Raw genomic sequence first — 24216 nt, 5'->3', positions numbered from 1 at the left:
CTAAGTGTGGTCCATTAAATTTTGTAATGGTGCGTGTGCATGTGACTCGGTAATTACTGTTTTCTGGATAACACCTTTTCTTAGCTGCAGTTATTGATTCATAGTTCGGGTAAATGTGGCTGTTATGTTGTTTAGCTGTGTCTCTAATAATGCTGTACTGATATTTTGTAAGTTTTGCTGCTGCTACAATTGATAAAGCTTTATCATGAGTGTATAGTATTACTGCCTGTGTGGATTGTCTGCATACATCTTTGTATGCTGTTGCGCGTTCTGGTGATACAAACACAATGTCTTTTATGATATTAGCAGCATCTAACTTATGGTCTTTCCTAAGGTCCATTTGGGCAGCATATGTCAATTCTTCAGAACTGAAATTTAATCGAAGCTCTTCCGTCCTTCTTCTTTTAGATCTTTCACCTGCTTCAATAAAATCGGTCGATGGTCTTCCGCTTCTGTAACTTTTGTCTGTTCGAAATTTGATGTTGCTTTCCAACCACAATTGATTTTTGTCACAGAAATTCGTGTAGTTTCTGGCACAAGCATTCCACTTTGTTTTAAACTGTGACGTAAAATGTCTCAAATTTTGCGCGGCTTTTTTCGATAGCTCATCACAACCAATCCTTTCTTTTACTTTATCGAATAAATAGTTGCACTTTTCTTTGAAGTTCTTCGAAGAACAGCTTCTTAAGAAGTCAATAAGTTCACCTCTACGAGATGAAGAAGAAGCAGAAAAAGAATAAGAGGAAGAAGAAGAAGTAGAAGATGATGAACAGGAAAGTAACTTAGAATAATTGATGTATATAAGTATGTTTATCAGTAAATATTATCTCTTTTGTATATATTAATGTATATATGTATTATATTGTGCATTTCTTTTCATTTTTTTAATATTACACGTATAAAAAAAGATGTGCCACTAGAGAAAATACCCTAGCGCCGCTATACCGCCCTCCCCCCCCGGCCTACCAGTGGCATGGCACGAAACAAAAGATTTTTTGAAAACAAATACTGCCCACAAAAATAGTTGCATACAAAATATATCGCGTGTTAACTATCTTACATCAGCCTTAATACATGTAGGAACGTATTATATCTATATCGCAGTTCACCAGAGTCCATAACTGCGACGCGCAGGTTGGAAGATGGTGGGGGAACGCAGCGAGCTCTCTGCTAATCGCTTTCCACTTCGTTTGGGAGTATCGCCAATCAGGGCGAAGATGCGCACTGGAGAAGCGCGAAGAACGAAAACTGGTCTTTTCGCAGTTATGGACTCTGGTGAACTGCGGTATACAACCTAAATTCTACAACCTTTTTCTTTGGCAATTCGTCAGATATATCGTCAACATTATTTTGTACAAAAGGAGGTAGGTCAACGAATTTGATTGGAAGGCAACTTACCAGCAACGAACAGTACATACTTCCATGTCCACGATTCCGACGTACGACAGATTTTGCGTACGCGGTTCCAGACAAATACACCCCACTGACTATCTCGATTTATCCAGATCAAAACAGTAGTCGAGTCCGACCAACAGAAAACGGGTATATCTTTACAGCTGAGAGCCTGCAAAATGTCCTCAGTTTGACGGTTACCTATGCAAGCAGCTAAAAGTTCGAGACGCGGAATGCTCGCTTTGTCTGGTGCGATTTGCGTTTTCGCAGCAAGTAAATGCAATGCCACGTGGTTCTCGTTCTCTACCCGCAAAAATGTTACCGTTGCATATGCCATCTGACTTGCATCACAGAAGGTGTGCAAGGAAAGTACGTCTGAACCGAAACTTCTCGGTATCTCAATTTGGCTTAAGTAAGACAACTGCTTGTGCCAACTCAAAAATTCTTTACGCGTCTCTTCGTTTACTGGTGTATCCCAATCGTATCCCGATTTCCACAGTTTTTTCAATATCAGCCTGGGAATTATCATGACCGGTGCGGTGCTGTGAACCCGATTGGATCGAATACTTTATGTGCGACTGAGAGAATCGTGCGTTTTGTTATCTCCTTAATATCGTCATTAATCGTCGTAGAGTTAATCGATATTGTATCGCGAGTCTTATTAAATAAAATCCCGAGTACCCGTGTCGTCTCTTTTTCTGAAGAATCGTGACTATACTCCCACCCTCGCAATTCGAAACTACCCTCGGCCATTATTAGATTTGCCTGTTCAATAAAAGAATTTAATTCCACTTGTGATTTGACACTTGTAACGCAGTTGTCCACGTAAAAGGATTTTGCCAATTTATCTATAATATCTTTGGGCGCTAAATCTTGTTTTTGCATTTTTGCAGTTTCTGTAAAATGGTATTCTAGAACTGCCCCTAATAAGAAAGGACTGCTCGTAAGGCCAAATACCACGTGCTTATGTCGTAAAACTATAAGCTTTCCCTCTGAAAACCATAAGAACCGTAAATAGTCGCGATCCCTCGGGTTAACTTCAATTTGAAGAAAAGCCTTACGAATATCTGCAATCATAGCTCTCATTTTCTCGAAATCTTAATAATGTCGCAGGAATTAGTTCGATTAGGTTTGATCCCTTCTCAAGGCACTGATTTAGAGAGGGGAAACCTTTTTCGCTCGCGGAGGCATCAAACACTGGCCGTACCGGAGTATGTAGTGCTTTCAGGCTTCACAACATGACGGCGAGGTAGATAGCGGGCTGGATTCTTCACGTCGCGTCGCCGTCTAGCACACGTTCAATTATGCCCTGATCAAGCCACTCCAAAAATATTTTATTATATTCATTAAAGAGACCATCTTTGTTTAGCTTTTTGACTGTACTACTGAATCTAATTTTTGCTAGTTCAAAGTTACACACAAGCGGTGCGTGGTCTTCGATCCGGGGCAAATCAACCGTATAACGTCCGTTTTTGTTTAAAGAGACTGTACGCGAAAAATTTTCTTTTACCCTCTGCGCGTTTGTGATTTGATCAGCCTTCTCGATCGGATCTCTTATACCTATAACATCCAATTTCAATAGGTCCGAAATATTCGCTTCGTTTACAAACATTGATAACTCGGTCAATGTGCAGTCTTCTTGATCTTTTATAACATCTACAAACGCTTTAACCGCAGAGTCAGTCTACTTAATTATAGAATTGCCATTTTAACACCACTTAACAATAACTCTAAGAGTACCAAAACTTCAGCCGCACCAGGAATAAACCTGTAAAAATTAACCATTCTCAGGAACCTTCGTAGCTGCTTCACCAAGGTAGGCTTCTCAAAATCCGCAATGGCGGCTACCCTGTCTGCTGGTGGCTTCGCTCCGTCCTTGCTAACCTGGTATCCAAGAAATGTCTCTTCATGTCCGAACTTCGTTGCATCCTGCGTGATGCCAGCCACGTGAAACTGCCCTGCCACTTACGCGAACCATAGCGCGGGCTGCTCTGCCCAGAAGTGTGGAATTTTAACAAAAATCGTACTAACTTGTTCTTCTGCCATTTCTTCCCACAACAGTCTTACTTATTCTGCACTTAATTCCCGTCGAGGTCACCAATATGTGGGTGCTGAGTTAGAATAATCACCAACGGTTTAGTAACAATAACTTTTAATGTCGAACTGTATCCCTCAAAGGACGCCAAGTACAAGAGAGCGTCTCTCTAGATCACGCCATATACATATATGTATAGGCGTCGTTAGGTAGCGCGCTAGTCGCGCTGCCAACTCCGACTAAGAGAAATACCCTAATGCTGCTACAATACTATTGTAGCCTTAGCCACTTAGGCTATACCGGTACCCGTAAGATCACCGAAGTCAAGCTAAGTGGGCACGGTTTCGCCAAAAGATGAACAAACTTAGTTAATATGCACAAATATAATTGTGTACAGCATGATAATACAAGCGATCCGGAATCGTCTCAACCAAATTGTATACATAATGTTTGTTCAATAATTGCTTTCAATTATCTTATAAGTGTATAGAGTTCATGTTCTACTGTATTATTTTATTAATAAAAAAGGCTTGTACTTTACTGGGTAGTATTTTAATCCCTTTTTGTTTAAATATTCATTCGCTATTTATTTACTAATCTAACCATAACCTAACCGTTTAGTATTTTTATATAAAAAAATATGTAACCTAAGAAACTTTATTTTTCTGGGATTTCCCATCATTTATTTTTCATTCTCAATTATAGTTCCTCACTACAACGTAACATATTGTAGCATAAGCATATTTTAATTAATTTAAAGTATAATAAATTTGCACTATCAAACAAACTTTGTGTTTAAATTTTTTCAAGTACAATGCGACAGTTGACTATTTTTTTTACATTCAGAATAGAATACAGAATTAGTAAAAAGCGCCCTCTCGTTTTCATCGGCCACCCGTATGTCTACTGGTATTACCATTTTTGTGCAGAAAAATCTGCTGTAATACCGACCGACCAAATCGGAGAGGTCGGTATTACAGCAGTTTTTTCGTTGGGCCTGGTGGAGCTACTTGCGTGGTCTGTTACGAACTTGAAAGGTTTAATTCTCAGCTAGCGTGCACGATCTAGGAAGGCGACAGCGCCTCAAGTATTTTTACAAACACATTCAAACGCTCATCTCGCCAGAGGCATCGCGACGATTCGCCTGAAGAACGGAAGCGAAACATTGGCGCGTGGTTAGAGTGAGATGTAGGGTGATCATGCTATCCTTCTTTCAACCTAAATGATAGAATTGTCCCGCTCTGGTAAATTCTGACTGACTGAACGCGTGAATTTTATATAGCGCACCGTAGCACCCCTCGCTGCTGAAAAATATATGCCTACTCTGAAGAACTGAAGGAACGTGCAATCTGAGAATTTTTTTAGAAAAAGTTATTAGCTTCTTTAAATAAATGTTTTTTAATTAATAAAAGTATACAGGATACGTCACACCATTGAGACAGGTTATATCTTGAATTTGGTAAGAGATAGGAAAAAGCTGTTCATGTAAAAGTTCAATGGTATGATAATGTTTATTTTTCTATGACTTCATTTTCTTCGTGAATGCAACGATGCACTAAAAAAATGCAGATGCACGTTTTGTTTAAATAGAATTGCATTTCTTTCTTTACTCGTATCAACACCTTGGAAAATTCTGTATAAAAAAGTAGTACTAGAACTCATAAATGTAGGGACCTCGGCTCCTTCTCTCCTTCTCTCCCCTCGCTACTATTCCCCTTCACTATTACCTATCACCTATATCTAACAGTACAATGTTTAAAAAACTAATATTTCGTGAGATATCTCATATTTTTCATAAGACTGTACTGCACCTTCCTCTTTCAGATAAGCCCTCACCCAGCCTGAAATTCTCTCATATAAGGACGAAAAGTCGAATCCCGTAAACCCATGTTTAGGCCCATTTTTGCCGGTAAAGTCAATGCGCTACTATTACCCGTGTCTACCCCCTTAAGTGACCGTTACGTTTCTAGGCTCCCGCCACAATGGTATACTGCTCCACTTCTGCAGCTTTCGGAACGTCACCGTTAGACTTTTTTATGACCTTTTTTGGTTAATAAAATTTACGTTATTAATTCAAACATGATTAGTGAACTAAAAGTAATATCACAACAGTCATGATGAAACGCAGCTCTATTTATATAATGGAAAATTAAGTGAAACGAGTCTAGCTTGTGAAAAAAGTCGAGGATTCACTGGAAGATAATGAAACCTGTCAAATTTTAAATACGTAACTGGTGTTTTATTTCAATTTGAAGATGTAGTGTTCCATTTAGGTAATCCTATAGCAAAGCTATACATATAAATTTTTCCTCACAAACAATGAGTTACCCCGCTATGAAGTTCCGATTCGAAGACACGATAGTTTTTTGTTTGTTTGAGTACTAACAAGAAACTAAAACACAAAATAAAAAAGAACACTGTTCTGATGCATCGGACATTATGAATCATATAGTGGAGGTAACTTGGGCGGAGAATACACATTGCTCGTACGTAAGAAGTGATACAGCTCTGCCCCCTCACAAGGGAACATACCAAAGTGTATATCTCCGATTTTTATGAAACTTCGCTATAATGTAGTTTTCATAAAAAATATACTAATCGAATTGAGTAACCTCCTCCTTTTTCGAAGTCGGTTAAAAATATGTGGCACGTATAAGCTGATTAATTAGCAAAGTAACAAGAAGTCCCATTTAAACGTTTCCTTCTCGTGAGACTTTCCTTCTTGTTACACACATTTTCACACCCACGGCTGCAGCATGCACCCCCGTCAAGGTATCGATGACAGAAAAAGGTTTGGGCCCATTCATACTGGTGTGGCGGCGTTTCCTTTAAGTACACTAGCGAGAGAATCACCCTGTACATAATTTATGAAAACTATTTATAGCGAAGTTTCATAAAAATCGGAGATTTACACTTCAGTATGTACCTTTGTAACTATGTTCCTTATTTACTTTATTCGATTGTTTTAATTACACAGGCCTGCGATGAAAAAAATCCAAGGGAATTGATAGCTGAACTTGATGTATTTTTTGGTGCTGATTTCAAAAAAATAATGAAAAATTTCTATCACGTCACGTTTTCTTGAAAAATTCAATTTTACTTGGATTTTTATGAACATTTACTACCATACAAAATTTTATTCGGCGTTAAATTTCTTCCCTCCCTGCCTGACCATCATTCTACCGTGGTAAAACCTATCGAATACCCCTCTGTGACACCTCCCTGTCGCAATCCCTCTCTACTAATAGCGTCGCTCGAATCCTTATCTCATCATTATCTTGGTTCGATTGCTGAATCGATTGCTGGAAAATCAATTTGCCTCACCAAGAATCGATTTATTTATTTTACATAGATTTAAATGGATAAAAACCACTGTTGCCAGATAGTACATGCAAAATTGTTTGCGAGAATTCCTTTTCAAATAGGATTTTAGCAAAAATATCGATATCCATTTTACAATAAATCCTGACGTGATAGAAAAAAATGGAGGTCATTTTCGAAATCAGCACACCAAATAACATAAAAATCAGCGAAAACTTCTCTTGTATTTTTCAAAAACTTCAATTTCGCAGGCCTGTGTTATTAGTATATTTTATATGATAAGAAATGATTTATAACTTACATTGTATTTTTTGATGTGTATAAACAAGATGAGCAAAGTAATGTCACCAATAGTGAAGTGAGTCGGATTGAACAAGAACTATTATTTACTTCATTGCTGAAGACAGAAGAAACGAATCAAGATGTTATAGAACAATATACGTTCCCAATTAATAATACTTATAGATCGCCTTTAAATAGGTAAGTACATAATTTTGTACCTAAAAATGGTATAATATTTAACATCCTTTTCTTTCGATCCATGAAAATGGGAAAGTAACACAATAATAAAATTATAACAAAATATTATGATATATCCCCATATTGTGAAGACTGTACCCACCCCTGCTGATCTGACGTTCAGTCGTCGGTGCTGGGCAGATTGTAGGTTTTAAGCGCTTTTTACTCGAATTTTTAAACGTTAATTACTGGAAAACAAAGCCCGAAAGGTTATTCCGTCATTCTTGATTTTCGTCTTATTTTGATCTCTAGAATCACCCCTTAAAATATCTCTTACCTGTTGTCGAACCTTCTGTAGAATATAAGATCAATTTACGATTGCGACAAATTGATGTGTATCCGTAGAGATCGGCATAGCACATAGAGATTTTCAAAATTAGAAGGCCTAGAAGAAAATGAGTTTGGATATGTATTTGTCTCGTTAATTGAATAAAAGTTAGCATAAGTGGTCGGAGGAAACTGTAATAAGTTTTTGTCATTTTCTTTGTGAAATTCGAAATGCGTCAAAACAACCGGTCCCGTGAACCTAATGTTTAAAAAAAGGAAAAGTTGAAGAAATTGTTGGATAGCATTATTGTTATCTTGCGCTTAAATAAATTCCCACAGTACTTTCTATTCAAGATAAAGTGTTTGTTTGATTGAAGAATCAATACAAGAGCTTATCTTATTATAGAGCAAAAGGTTTTCTAAAAATCGTTTTTTCAAATCATTTAATTTCTTTTTGTAACGTTTACTCTGATTTCGGAACACTAAATTTAAGAACGCGATAGAGTTGTTCAAATACTCGTACTGTCCACCATGATCCATGGTCAACAGGGGTCGGAAACTCCCACTGATTTTTTTGGCTTTTCAGTTTTAGTTCCCTGATGACGGACAGTACGTAGATAGCGCTACTACGTCGACAATCAGCGCCGCCTACATTGGCGTTGATTAGCGTCATTTGGCGTGGTTTGGCGTCATAGCGTCATAGCGTCCGTTTTGGTGGAGTCCAAATAATTAGTAATTATTAATTTATTATCGTATCCCTACAGGTGGCTGCTTTAAATCACAGATTTATGATTTAAAGATAAGAAATCAGCTAAATCATAAATCTCTGATTTTTAGCAGTCACTTTATGACTATCCAAAATTTCGTATTCTATATATGTATATATATATCTGAGAAGTACTATATATATCAGAGGCATATATAGTATACTTATATATGTATATGTCTACTTTTAGTATGTACACTCATGACGGATGGTTAGTAGATGGCGCTACAGTCAATGCTAGACTTTTTGTAGAGGGGAGTTTCCGACCCCTGATGGTCAACTAACGCAGCATCCACTTTCTTTCTTTTTACATTTTTATTATCGTATACAACCAATTGAAAGCAGTGATTCAAATCCTTTTTCGGTATTTAACAAGCTTGTGTTGCGATTGTAATGAGATTTTATCTAGAAGTGTTGACGTACTGTTGTTAATATAATCTAAACTTCACCGTGGGAACTTATTCATACGCTGAGTAATTGTGTGTTCATTTCCACCACGAGCGTCAATATTTTATTAGCTTATTTCATAAGTGCCAACCATAACGTTGCATGTTTCATTAAGGAGATTTTTGCTTTCAGAAGATGTCCTTTGTGCGATAGCTCGGTCTATCCATATTGCGGAGAAAAATTATTGCACGATGCATGTTGCTGTACGGATTCCTATATTCATGATTTACCTCATCAATGTAAATTGGCGGATTGCCGATTTCTGCACGCAAATAGCTGTAAAGAACATCGATTGATTGCTATTTGTTGCTGCAATGACGACTATCGAACATTATTAAAAAATTTATCAAAGCGTTTAAAATTATAATTGACGTAAAGGAATACTGTAAAACAAGTCGACGCGATAATTATATACTATCGGTTGTATGTTAATATCAGGAATTCTACTGCACGTGTAGATGAAAATTAAACGCAGTTGGAAATAAGATTGATAATTGTGTAACGCCTTTAACGTCAACCAAATGCGGGACACGGTTATGAGTAAATAACGAGTTAATGATAATTATAATTATACCATTTTCTGTTACAAAATAGGTCATTAACGTTGCAATAAATATGCTGTCCAATTATCTACTGTAATTAGTCTTGATACTGGTTGATAAAATAACGTTTTAATAACTACATAAATATGCAATGATATTGTCTTCTTCTTCTCTCTTGTATCACTGTGTTATATACCATAATTAAATTTGAAAATCTATAGGAAAATTCGATACAAAATAATGATCCTATTGAGAAGAGTAGATCTGTTAATTACATACCTACATAATATACTTATAATTTCATGATATTTGAAATTATTTATTCTCTTTACTGTCAAACGTAAATAAAACTATTATTCACATTTGCCTCTTTTTTTAATTTTGCACATTTCTAAAATCCTGATAACCACATAATAATTGCTGAACCTTATGAGTTTATTTTAAATAAATCTAGTGTGTTGTATTTTAATAATATTTATGAGGAATGTTACGAACACACCTGACTTTAATGAAATTTTAGAGAGAGAAAGATGATCAATACATATTTTTTATTAGCCATTGTTCCATTTCAACAAAATGTAAGAGGCATTAAAGTTATAAGACTTTTAAACAACTCTGAATATAAATTATACAGGGTGTTTCATTTTAATCTTTACACTTGAATAGTAAATGCTTGCAGACAAATTACCAGACAAACTTTAGAACAAGTGGAACTGTCATTTAGAGATAGAATCCAGTGTTGCATTAATGTTCAAGGTCATCCTTTTGAATTTAGAAGATAAGAAACATTTTCTGTACGCGGAGTGTAAGAAAACTTCAAGCCATTGAAATGACCTTGAATGACATTTCAAGGTCAACATATTGTAGATCAATGGATTCATCTTGAACTCAGCTATGTGTCTAACGTAAAAAAAAAACACATTTCCATTTAAAAAACCAAAGGTCACCTTCAAATCTCGGAGGCGCCTCCATGTAAAAACAAACAGTGTCCACCATTGCATGTATCCCTTTGAATAGAGTATGTTTCGTTTAAACACTTTTTTCGAGAAAATCGCGTGTAAAGATTAAAACGAGACACCCTGTATAGTTATCTTACAAATTTTCAATTCATAATTGATGTCTTTTCAATATTACTTCAAGTATTTTTAGAAAAATTTCTTCTATGCAACATAATGAGAAACATTTTGTAACACATCCAGTCTGGGTTGACGTCACACCAGTTATACCAAACTAGTCAAACCGGACGACGTCCTAGTGACATTATTTGAGCTGCCTCGCTCAACACGCAGTTTCGATCAAAATATTGACCAACCATTATAATACACTTTTCAAACATGAAATTCTAGACTAGAAGAACAATATTTAGAGGCTATACGGGAAATTAAGAAAGAACCTGGAAGATTCTAAAAAAGGGTTCTATGGTTCAATTTTCTAGGGGGAGAAAAGGCGTTCTCTTCCTCATCTCGGGGATGGCCTACCAGCCAGACTCGTCAGGGGGGGCTGACGATAGACGATCCTTGCCTCAAACTCTTATAACACCCCTTTTCAGAACTCCTATACATATATCCGAATCGCATGTTGGGCGACCGCCAGCGAGAACAGACTACAATCCCGTCATCTGTCGGTCTCCGACCCGAGCTAAGAGCGTCCAGGAAGACTCACCGCCCTCCCTTCTCGCTAAACGCTTACAAACTGCAACATTTTGTCACTTGATTTTCTCTGGGACGCCAAGGAAACTTTCGATTTTTATTCCGAGATGAACGTGTTAAGAGCACAGACTCCGAATCGATCTAACAATAAGCGCCGTTGTAAATAAACAGGCATTAGAAAAACAAATAATTGGTAAATTGGACATTTGACGATTTGACACCTAACGTCATTATGCAGAGTAACAAATAAAAAGTGAGAAGGCCTAGTTACCAAATCTGTCATGCTATTGCCACATCTATTATAATTTTATCCCTAGAGCCGAGTTTTTTTACGAGAATAAAACAATATGTATACTGAAGTGTGCAAGTGTGAGTCTTTTGTTCATATTTACAATATTTTTTTTAATAACGAAATTACATATAGAATATTTGAAATGGTATGTCGGAGAAATGAATTGTAAAATTTACACGCACACACACACGCACGCACGCACGCACGCGCGCGCGCACACACACACACACACAGATGCTAAAGTGTTACAATTCCTTTATTCCATAACTATTGATGATACAAAAAATTGTTTAAATAAAAGTTTTATGGTACTGTTCTGTTCCATCAAATTCTGTGTTTCAAATTGCATGCAAATCATAGTTGTGAAAAATTGTGAAAAATCGAATTTCCATATTATGATAGTTTCGGGAAGAGTGGTTTGGTGTGATATCAGTGAAAATCATTAAATCGTCTAATATTTGCTAAAATGTGACTGCGCTAGCCATCTTGTTTGCTTACATCGGCATTTGTCTGAAGTTTACAGTTTCAAAAATACCATTTTTTTTTTTAACGTATGGTGACGGTTTATTGAAGTTCAAAGGAACCAGACCAGCCTGTGGTGAAGTTTACCGATCTGTGTTGTACTCGCGAAAACTTCATTTAATGTAATTATTAGGACGAAAAACAAAAATTATCAAATCGAGTGTCTCTCTCGCATCACGCATATATATACATATGTATGTACACTGACAAGGGGAACTACCCAAGTGTTACACTCACTTATTAATGAAACTTTGCCAGCTTGTAGAGCTCGTCGAGCTGAGCACGCCTATACCCCGTTTTGTGGGCAGACGACTAATTGTTTAAAAGATATTAATAATTAAAGTTAGTTACTACTTACATTGAGAAGTATTTGTCTCTTTTTGAATAACTATTACATAAAAATTATCATAAAAAAAAAATGTTGGGAACCAAGGATTTGAACCGTGGATCTCTAGATTGCGAATTGTATGTGTAAGTTTGTCATACTTCAGAATGTAAGGAGTAACTAACTGTAATTGTTAATATCTTTTAAACAATTAGTCGTCTGCCCCCAAAAGGGGGTATAGGCGTGTTCAGCTCGACGAGCTCTACAAGCTGGCAAAGTTTCATTAATAAGTGAGTGTAACACTTGGGTAGTTCCCCTCGTCAGTGTACATGCATGGTTTTCGTTGTTGTGTGACTGCACAGATATACAATTTATGGTACAAGGAGTCTACCGCTTTAAAGAAGAAACTACAGCATTTGGGAAACAAAACAATCGAAATGTGCAAAAATAGTATTGATCATACCTTGCCGGCACGTGTAGACGAGTACGCAGCTGTCGCGTATTATAAGAAGACTTGCCTTCGGGCATTCCTCGAAACTCAGGTTTCTGACACGTGGAGTTCGTGGTTTTGAAGGTGTATTGAAATACACGTGCCCACGGGACACGTGTAATGTTTATAAGTTGTTAAGCACATTAGGAAAATTACAAATTAGAATATATAAAATCAGCAGTGATCCGAACTTTCTTTTCAAGATGTATTATTATATAAGTAAATTAAGAGGTTTTAAATAATAAAAATTAAACAAAAACTAAACATTCTCTTATACATCTTGAGAAACTGTTTGCAATTTATCGTTTTGTGAAGTGGCTCCTACTTAAAAAATCAAACGTTCGTGATCTTAATACACGTATACGCAAATTATAAGTACACATGCACATTTAATTAGAATACTTATTTAGGTACACGTGTGTACATTTAAATACACATGAAACAAAGATCGCTAATCTTTGAGATAAAATCTCATCGTGTTCAGCTATGCCTCGAGGCATGCCTCTAGTCTCCTAAGTCTCCTAGGAATCTATTGACGTAGTTTTCGCAAAGTTCAATGAAATTTCGTATGATTATATTTCTATGCATGAAATGAACACATCTGTAATTTTAAGCATAAATTGACAACCAATTATGAAAAGAATGGATTTAAAATTTAATTTTTGGATTAAAATTTAACAGCATACTGTTAGATATGTATTGATACAGGAATTAATAATGAATAAAAAATGATACATTTATAACGAAATACGCAAATAATTTTTATTACTTCCATAATCATGGCATTTAACATTAATAAGTCTGAAAAGAAGATATTTTGAAGTGGAAGCGAACCTAAGACAAAAGATTTAAAACTCTACATATATCACTCTATATATATCACAGTGCAGACCAAGAAATTGCGTTCTTATTACTTGTGGAAATATTGCATAAAGTGGATAAACAAATATCTCTATTGTAGTTTTATTTGAAAATCGAATGCTCTATGACGAATACAGAACCACTTTGACTCATAACAATAACATTGTAATTGTACACAAAATTTAAACTAATATTTACTTATAACAAAGTATATAAACGTCTGAGGGAGTACACATACGAATATATGTAAAATATGTACTAGGTCAAAATCATCCTGCGTTCGATGTGCGAACATTAAAATGTAAATTAAACTCATCGTCAATCATACGTTAAGTCAATAAAAGTTAATTAACCTTTATACGCCAGACCATTTTAAACCGGAATACAATAAAAATTGGTAAACACTGTTTCTTTTGATACAAACAATTCAAAGATTCGTAACAGAAGCACAGCAAATGATTTATTAATAATACTAATATCATTAATTAAAAAAAGGTTGCTAAACAACCGTTATTCATCTAGATTTGTTCAAATGACAAATAATAATTATTAGTATTTTTCATTTGAACTTCTAAATATCAAATAACTTGTTATATTTATGATAAAAAAAAATCGTAAAAACAGTTTATGGTTAGATAAATGGTAAGTGAATGAACAGTTCTCTCGAAATGTGAAACTGCGTTCCAAAGCAATGTATTGCACAACCTAATGGAAGGCGCCAATGGCAAGAAAAATGTAAATCGTAGTCTGTGACGATTTCCAACGATATTTCATAAAGGAATTCTTTTCCAGGTATGAGTAATCACAGTTTTCCTGATTCGACTAGATCACATTACACGTGGAAACACGTATTATGTAACAGAAGGTTACTTGTTTGTTAACTTGCTAAAGATCAGAAGCTGAGGTCAGGCACGTGGAACACGCTGGTTTTGTGAAACCAGACGTATTACATGTGTACGTATGTAGGTATGTATGGATGGATGGATGGATGAATGGATGGATGGATGGATGGATGGATGGATGGATGGGTGGATGGATGGATAGATGGATAGATAGATGGATGGATGGATGGTACATAAGTGTGCACACTTAAAGACATGCATATGTATACTATAGTTCTGCGATGTACCTATTCATGCAGATAAATACCTACTATCACACTTTGAAGAAGTTAGAACTAAGCATAATTTATATATAACAAATTGTTGCGAACGTAATATTAAATTAATAAGAAAATGTATTATAGTAACAGATACTTTAGAGAAACTCACTATACATATTAAAGGTAGATACAACAAAATTTCTTTGATAATAAAAAAAAATAGTTTACTATTTCATTTACCTAAAAGAAAAAAGAAATAGTGACAAAATCCTTGAAATTCGTTTTTATCACATTATTATATTATTATATAACGTAATAATGAAAAATAACTGAAAAATAAATTACATATAAAATGTAATTACATATTACAACATTGATTCTTAATAAGTTAATCATTTTTTCATTAGGAATTTGTTTGATTCATAATTTCTTAAGCAAAATTAACAATTTTTGCTTTTTTAAATGTTGAAGTTAAGTGGAAAAATAAAAACGTAAAATTTATCTGAAGGCAAGTTATTACATCAAACGTAATATATCAAATATAATTCAATGAAACGAATAACAAACACTGTTTCTAGAAAAAAAGATAATTCAACTGTTGTTCAATTATTTTTATAATTGCATAATTTAAACCCTTAGAAAAATTGTTTCTTATTTTTCTTAAGTAAGTAAATAGGCGTACTAAATATACTTAATTATTTTGACAGATACAGATCTTATCATTGGTGCAATATGTGTATTATACGATTCTGTCAATAATAAATATAAATCATGTACCTTTTATGAGAAACAAAAAATATGAAAAAAAGTCTTGTGTGGTTTTAAGTTTGATGTTGGTAGTATTTAAGAAATCTTTTACTTTGATTAATCTTTTGAATGGTTAATAATATTCCATAATAATAATTTTATTTTCCATCCTCATGTTTACAACAAAATTTTTGGAATTATATGAATATTTATTATCTATTATTGCATCTTTTTGTTATTTGTTAATTAAGTATATTTACAAATTTCAATATTTTAATATTTCAATATCGTTTTTCAGAATTATGAAATAACTTTTTCTTATGTTTTAATTATAAAATTAGCTACATTTAACGAATTCTTCAGTTTGTTGAACTTTGAACGTTTCTAATATTTAACAAAGAAAGAAAAAGAAACGTTTACAGCAGATGCTTTCTAACAAGTTTTATCAGTGTAGCTGATCTTGTCAGTCACATGCGATTTTTAAAAAAGAAAGGAAAATGAGCTACTTACGTACTGACGATGAGATGATCTGTACTGACCACATAGTACAAGGACATGGTTCATTCATATGCTAAAAACAGTCTCAACGCTGGCGAATGGATACACTCCCATGATCGGTAATGATTCAATCGCTACGTATGAAAATATACAGCATGTTTATTTTTAGACTTTGCTACATGGTGGGGCAGAGTTATGCAGAATTACAATTCAGTTACCTTATGAATCATAATTACAAAGTGACTCTATGACTCTATTTGATTTACTGCTTTAATTATAATTACAAGGTAATTAAATTACATTGTAATTCGAAATTCACGTAAGGTTTTAAACAGAAAGAAATGATGGTATTACTCGTAAATTTATATCGGAACAGAATAAGTGTCACTGTTATATTTTTCTGAGCTGTAATTTAGTTACATTGTACTTCAATTACATTACAATTCCATCACATTCGTGATTATAGTCATAAGCAATTGAATTAATTGTAAAGCTTGAATTAGTATATAATTAAATTATAGCGTAAATCAGTCAGCACAACAGCGGAATGAGGAACATGAAACATAACAATGATATATCAAAAATAGCGATACTATAAAAAAATGTGAAGTATTTTAAAAAAACAAAACACTTTTCGACTTTAATTTTTTTACACGTGAAGCTATTGCGATCGTTTCAAAGCCATAATCTTTATTTTAAACGAAGTCATATATTGGGGGGGGGGGGATATCCCATGTAACTTTTTAACACTAATTAATGAGCGATTTTTCGCTCTCTTTCTCTCTCAAAAAAATATGATTTTAGAAAAAGTGTTTTAACTACTCGCAATATGTAAGAGATTACTAGTTCAACAAAAAGATGTAGTAAGTATAAACGGACTATAATCAATCGTTATTGATCATAATAGTGATTGACAATCAAAGATAAATTTTCAGATAATAAAAGAAAAATTCATCCTACTGCATCATTTATTTTCAATACTTTCGATGGTAATATACCATCGTACATTACTTGTTATTAGCTTTTTTGTATGCCTTTTTTTAAATATTTATCTAACAATTTATATTACCTAACAAATAATGTTATAGTTACAATTCTAACTGTAATAAACAATGTCTCACTTATTCTTTCGTCTAATTGCTTCGAAACTTTTGAATGGTGTTGTAACTACGATTACACAGTAAACTGTTTCAAAATCAAATGTTGATAATTATTATTTGTGTTTTTAATAGCTTGCAGTTTTTCTATTAATTCCTTTAATTAAACACTGTAGGAGTTTAATACCTTTTCTTCTTACACATGAATAAGTAATGTACTAAAAATACGTTTCAGAAAGGAAAGGGACTTTTTTCTGTTCATACATTCACACATTTCTGGAAAAGGAATAAAGAAAGAAGACAATTTGATTAAAACGAAAAGTGTGCTTTCTAAAATACTTCTATTTTTCCAGAATAATATTGTCACACTGTTTATAATAATATACAAATACTGTTCGTAATAATATTATTTTCCTGAATTTCATCGAAGTTACAAATTTAATGGAAACGCTTTTAAAGTTGAAATATTTGATTAACTTTAATTTGTTTTTACGGTATTCTGCCGCATTTTCAGTTTATAACCAAAGCTGAGTACACTTCAAGCAAAAAGTATTTGAAGATTTACTCTTGTTGCGTGAGTTGCGTGGATTCGGGCACCCAACGCCACTCTGATTCAGCCCCAATTTAATGGTTCTGAACCTGGTTGATAATAGATGAATGTGCTCGTTTGCAAATGAATCTTGAGTCGAGCTATGATGAAAAGTCTTTATTAGTTGTTTGTGTTTGGAGAGTTCGTGTTTACTTATTGAAATCTGATCGTGTTCTGGTGTTCGGTTTGAAAACTTCCATCGAATTCACCTATGAAGTCAAGATTTGGAAGGGGGTGAGCCATGCGATTGGTTGAGGGTTTTACATAGTGACCGCCCTCACGCCAACGATGGTCATCCCCGAAATTTGCTAGGTAAACGGTGACGCGCGGGAATTTTCGCGTGCCCCGGAAAAACCCATAGCAGACCATAAACTGAGGAAGCACTCTGACCTGAGAACTGATGGTTGAAAATAACGGAATCGAAGATTAACATGCTGGTCTCAAGGCAGTAGACTTGGGTCGTCGTCGCGAAAATATTTTTGAAAGGAAAAATGGTCAATGGCTTCATAAACTTATTCCCGCTACGAGTCGGTTTATGTCGTATAATTTAGTTTTGTTGAATCGTGCCGAAGTGATTCAACAATTCTATTTGACAGTTATACATACAAGTATATTGAAAGTATTTATTTGAAACATACGAATTGGAATTATTAATTGAAATAATCATTTTTTAAAGATCAATTATTAATTGAAATAATCATTTTTTAAGGAATAATTATTTGAATATTCGAATATTATTTTTCATAATTACTATTTTAGAAAGAAAAAGATTTAAAAAGTTTGCAGAAAAAAATAAATGTCCATACATATCTACGTAAAATTTGATGAAAATAATAAGAGAAATATTTATTTGAAATGAATATTTCAAGTCCCTTCTGAAAAATACCTAGGTATTGAACTCACTTGTAAAATCAAGTAGTATTTTAACTAATATGAAGATAAATAATCATTTCAAATTAACGAATGTAACACAATTCGTGAAATAATCTCTTTAAGCATTTTTATTTTTTATGTAAAATACGATTATTGTGATTCCCTCTATATCAATCCAATATGTTGCATGTGTAGAAATAGTAGTAAACGTGTTATTAGAGAAAAAAAATGATAGCTATCCGTCTATAAAAATGAATAAGCCAAGAAATGTTACCATGAACGTCGATATACGTGCCTTCTGTCGTATAATACTTCTAGAATACAACACGAAAGTTTCGTCAGTGATAATAAAGAAGAAAATAAATGGACCATTTTCTACTGTTTCTTATCTTGACAGATCCGCACACGGTGTTTTGACGTTGGTTACGGAGCCATTCCGATATCGAGTTCTTTTGTACGAACAACACTGTTGCTTTCTTTTTCTTTTCTTTTCCGCTTTTTTTTTAATTTCTGTCAAAAACTCTTTCACGCAAGAAGATTAATTACCAAATGTTTTGTAAAATATTTTCGACAAGTAGATTAGTAAGAAACTGATGCGAGAAGTGAAATGAAATTAATGAATAATCGATTTGCTATATCAAGATCATGAAGCAAAACGATGCAAACGTATTCGCATTCCACGTGTTTACGTCTATTGGTGGAGAAGTTAGCCATTGGTATAGTACCAGAGAACATTCAGTAGTATATAAGGGCGACTGTTTGGTACGGGGCCGCATTACCGGGGGAGTCATTCAACAGGGCACACTCTTTTTCCATTCACTCTCTGATCATTTCAGCATCGCGGCAATCTCTACTTTATTTGGCAAAATGAACCAGACCCTTTGTGTGGAAATTTGTAACTTCTCGTGAAAAGATTTCAACTTTTCTTTTTTTTTTTCACCAAGTTAAATCTGTTCTTACTGTAAACAGAACATTATATTACAGTGAAAAGACAATTTTCTGACAGAAGTGAATCGTTTTAATTCAAGAAATTTATTACACAATTTGATAAGTATGCAGAGAATGCAAAAATATTGAATAAAAGATATATCATTCGTTATGGAAGGATCTTGGCTCACGTTAATTCTGTCAATGTGTTTGATGACGATCATCTTGCTGTTACTAGTGCGACGAGGAAAGTTTTTGTATACTCTGAGGAAAGTGCCGTATCCTCCTGCGCTTCCTATCATTGGCAATGCGTATCAATTATGCTGCAGTCCGGAAGGTAAGCAATATACGATTAATATATCAAACTTCTAGACAAAATAACAATTAAATATAAAAATGGGATAAATAACACGTGTCACATTTGACGAGAGAGCAGGAAAAAGAAAAATATCAATTTTAAGAAATTTCGAATTCTTTTCTAACTATAAGTTCTACAATAATTATACAAAATTGTGGTGTGCAATGAAAAAATTCGGAAAAATGTGTTACAATAGTGTACATATTATCTAAAATTATAAGCACAAATTGAAAATAATACAGAATAAAATAATGTTTTATTTCGATATACGAGAAACTATAAGGTTATAACATATTACATATATTACGTTCTTTTGTTTGTTTTTTAATTTTTGGAAAAATACTAAAATTTCGTATTCCTCTTTCTTTCTATGGGCCTCTCATCTAGGTATATATATATATGCATTTCTTTCTTTATTTGTATACCTATTTTTATATAATATTTTATAAATATTTTTGTGTACTATTTTTTTTTCTGTTACATTCATTCTAGACTTCTCTAATTAATCGCTCCTTTCTTTCATATCAATTTAAAAATTAATTGTTATTATTATTTCGTAATCACTCTTCGTCATTATAATTAATAATAATGCTTGTAAAGTAACATAAATATTATTACGTGAAGATCACTCATATTTTCTAGTTTAAATTTTATCTTTTCGTTATTTATTTGACAAGTTACAGAGGGTTGAAAATTGCTAGTGTAAAGATGTCTTTTGACAAATCAAAACTGATTCAGATAAAAAATTCAGTTCTGTGTAAAATATATATGTACACATCCGAAAAATCCAGTGTTATAATCCATTATCTAATCAAATAATATTATCACATTCGCTGCCGTTGACGTACTATGTATCGTGTAATCGATGGGTAACGCTAAATGGCCGATCACGCAATACCGTGTGCTCAGTCGCTAATGCTTAAACGTTACGGTACACAGCGATCCACTTGCTTCTCATTGTTAGACTTGGCGACTAATTTATCAATTCATAAACCGGTTTTTTTAAAATAAATATTTGGATCTTTTTTTAAATTGCATTGCAACGAGTTAAATGATATCTAATTCATTAATACTCAAAATTGCTATGATTACAAATTATTTATTTCTTTTCTTATTACTGTTACTTTAATATTAAAAATAATATAAATAAATGGGTATACTTCCGAAAGACCCCATCACCCCAGGACAACCAAACTTCGGATTTATAGTAATTGAGGGACGAGAAATCGAATGAGACCATTTTCAGAACTGGCAAATAAACCGATATATACAGGGTATTCTAAAAGTGCGGAAATCCCCTATTATCTTGATAAGAACGCATTTCCACGCAAAATGACCAACCTAACCCTAACCCTAACCCTAACCTAGGTTAGGTTAGTCATTTTCCGTTTCGGCATTTCGGAATTTTCCCCAAATAAATATTTATCTAACATATTTGCTACTGATTCCGTATAGCAAGTCGTCGCTGTGTGCCACAACGTTTAAATGTTAATGATCCAGCACGCGATGTTGCGTGATCGGATATTTAGCGTTGACTGTGTTAACTATCTATTTGCACGTATGTTTGTTTATAATAGAAAGTAATATTTTGAAAGTAATACATTTTCGACATCTGCAAACTTTTGAATTAATGAGTTTGCTCCATTTAATACTGTGATATTTTTACGTATATAATACACACACACTTGTTAATACCACTCAGAATTTACAGAAACATATCACAGAGCTTGTAAAAGTGTATAACTAACGATAAATACAAGTATAAGAAGAAATTCAATTGTATTATTCAATTTGTGGCAAACAAGCATGCAATCAAACATATTAATATTTTTATTCAATCTATTTTGATCAGAATTCAAGAGTCCTACTAATTATCTATATTCTGTTTGATTTTCATTTTGCATTTCTCTTATTTGAATTATTAGGAGAAAAAAGCGAACTTATAACTATTAATTTCCAATTCAATTATCTTATAAACATATGTTATTAGCATATTGTGTTACAAAATGAAAAAGTTTTTTGTAAATCTCGCTTTCATTTACTTAATTTTAATTTTAGAGAGAATCATCCAGAAATACAAACACATCAAACTTTTCACATTTTTCTACTGAATATTGAATATATATTTTGGAATCAGAGATAAGTAATTCACCTGCTTAGATTTCATCAATATTTTTAGAATTGCTTTTATTACCACATATTTATATTATTTTAATACTATGTTTATTTTTAATCACTCTCTTCAAACTTCGCCAAAAAGATAAATGTACGAGATATTGCTAACGCATCCGTCAGACTTGACGAAATGTACGTTTATTTTTATATTCGCATTAAATGGCGATAACCTCAACATTACAGAAATTTGTACAAATAATCGTACAAAATGGTGCACCAATAATGACACTGGAAATTGATGTTAAATTCCAGATATACGTACAGATAGGTAAACGATAAACTATACCAATGAACGCTAAATATTTTAATACAATATTTCTATGCATACTTTCATGTTGATAAATTACATTATTAAAATTATAAGTGCAGAAATCTTCACTTTCCCAGTAAATTAATATTAATTGGATATAATCAATAACGCAAATTAGGTGGTTGAGGGGGGGGGGGGGGGGGTCAAGAGTCAGCCGAAACCATATTAAGCAATTGAAAATCATTTTTTTTTTTTTCAATAAATACCGGAGGATTTTTCAAATATTTCAGTCGAGAATAAATAGAAGTGTAGAAGATTAAACTTAACATTATCATAATGCTAATAAAGAACGAGGAAAAAAATTGTTGACCCCCTTTTCCCCCATTGGACAGTTTGGGTTATACCTCTGGATTAATTTACCATAAATTAGCAACCAACGAGTAATCGCAGACCAACGATTAATAATTTCATTTTCCTTTAATATAGAATCATGTTTCAAATTCTTGCAAATTTGCCATTTTTTTTTTTTAATTTTCGTTTCTGATTGATATTATTACTGTTAATAAATGTAATAGTAAATTTTCAATAAGTAATTTAGTTTTGAAAAATAAGACTCTTAATTGTTGATCTGTGAGTGCTCGTTGGTTGTCAACTCATGTTAAAGCTATTTTAGATTATGTTACAAACTGTCATCAAGTTGTATAAATTTATTTTTCATTTATATCCTGATTTTCATCAATTACATTTGTTTCGTTCGTAGCGGCCGACGTGAATTCACGTGATTTATAATTCTCTTTGTGGTTAAGTACTACTGACGCGAATATGTTAAAAAATTTTGTATCCAGCATGCGACATCGAATTGTACGGCAGTGAAAAGAATCTGTCACAAAAAACAAAACAAAACAAAAAAGACAAAGACTTGAAATTGAAAATTGAAATTTTTAATAGATAAATAATAATTTTTCCAGTTTATTTGCATTTCGTTAAGAAAACAGAAAATAATTACAAGAGATAAATTTTGGGATTTCGGAAGCAGTTTACCTTGGTTGAACTGCACGCACGTACATATGTGTACCAGAGAATGTGGGTAAACGATGAAAGAAGAAAATGATTCAACCATCTTGGCCCTATCAAATACTAAAGATAATTATTATTATCTCACGCGTAACGAAACGGAAAAAGAAAAGCAGGTCGAGGCCGTTCGCGGCTCGAAATAACATTATGGTAACGTGTAAGTGCATGCAATTACAAGCGATTTTCTTTTTTTTTTTTTATGAGAATCACCAGTAGAATTGAAAGTTTTAAGAAATCCTCCAAGGCATATCTGTCTACAATGAAATAAAATATTTTCTATATACCACGTTACTGGATGCAGTTTATTTGAAAAAACATTACTGGACAAATTATTTTATTTCATTTTTAGCCGATTTATTACTGATAGGACTATTGCTTTTTCCTTTTGAAGTTATTGAAAAACAACACTGGAAAAACATTCGCGATTTTTATATAAGCATTGAAGTTTGTTCCTTTCAAAAGAAATGCTATTTGTGAATTAGACAAAAATCAAATGGTTCACTTATGAAAAATTATTTATTTATTAACTATTTACATTACAAATTATTCCTACTCCATAACGATTAATTAACTGGAAAACTTTGGTTTTCAATTAAATTTTTACCAATTTTCTTTCATATTCTAACAATAACTAATTTTAATTCTTGAATCATCAAATATTATTTTTTTTTCTCTTTAGAAACTCAGCACACAAGTATTCTCTTCAATAATATTTAGAGTTAAAATATTGTAATTCTTGAGCTGTTCTTGTACCGAAAACTGTAAGCTCTTTTACAAAAAATGGCATTAATGCTATTATTATATTTATTGTATTATTAATATTTTTAAGCTCTGTATTCGAAGCTTAAAAATTTGAATTTTAGAATTTCGAAATTTGAATTTTGAAACATTAAAATTTAATTTAAATATTAAATTCTAACAATATTCAATAACTGACAATTATATTAATTTCTTCTAAATTAATCTTAATAATATTATGTATCATGAAAATTAGGATTTAAAACATTATCATTTTCACATTTAATTATTCTCGCAGTATTTAAATTTTTTATATTTTTATGTGCATAGGTATTTATTCATAATGCGTGATAATTTTCG

General features: G+C 33.1%; 1 protein-coding gene and 1 long non-coding RNA gene across 8 annotated transcripts in view; both read left to right on the top strand.

The window, feature by feature from the left end:
- Nucleotides 1–24216, top strand: part of LOC117601670 (cytochrome P450 4V2) — a 92662-nt gene that overhangs the window by 52831 nt on the left and 15615 nt on the right. Inside the window, exon 1 of one of the 7 annotated variants that reach the window (XM_034318773.2) lies at nucleotides 18962–19598. The exons of the other annotated variants lie outside the window; for them this stretch is intronic. Coding sequence (XP_034174664.2) covers nucleotides 19433–19598 — 166 coding nt within the window. The 5' untranslated portion in view covers nucleotides 18962–19432. Of the gene's footprint in view, nucleotides 1–18961; nucleotides 19599–24216 lie in introns of those variants that run through there. 7 annotated transcript variants of the gene reach the window in all.
- LOC143305407 (uncharacterized) lies at nucleotides 7235–9017 on the top strand. Its single transcript, XR_013062315.1, has 3 exons — nucleotides 7235–8298; nucleotides 8491–8779; nucleotides 8880–9017. It is a non-coding gene; the product is annotated as an uncharacterized LOC143305407 (long non-coding RNA).

This window comes from Osmia lignaria, chromosome 6, assembly GCF_051020975.1.
Source record: "Osmia lignaria lignaria isolate PbOS001 chromosome 6, iyOsmLign1, whole genome shotgun sequence".
NCBI lineage: Eukaryota > Metazoa > Arthropoda > Insecta > Hymenoptera > Megachilidae > Osmia > Osmia lignaria.
Note: the sequence above shows the minus strand (reverse complement) of the source record. Positions and strands in the feature narration are given on the sequence as shown.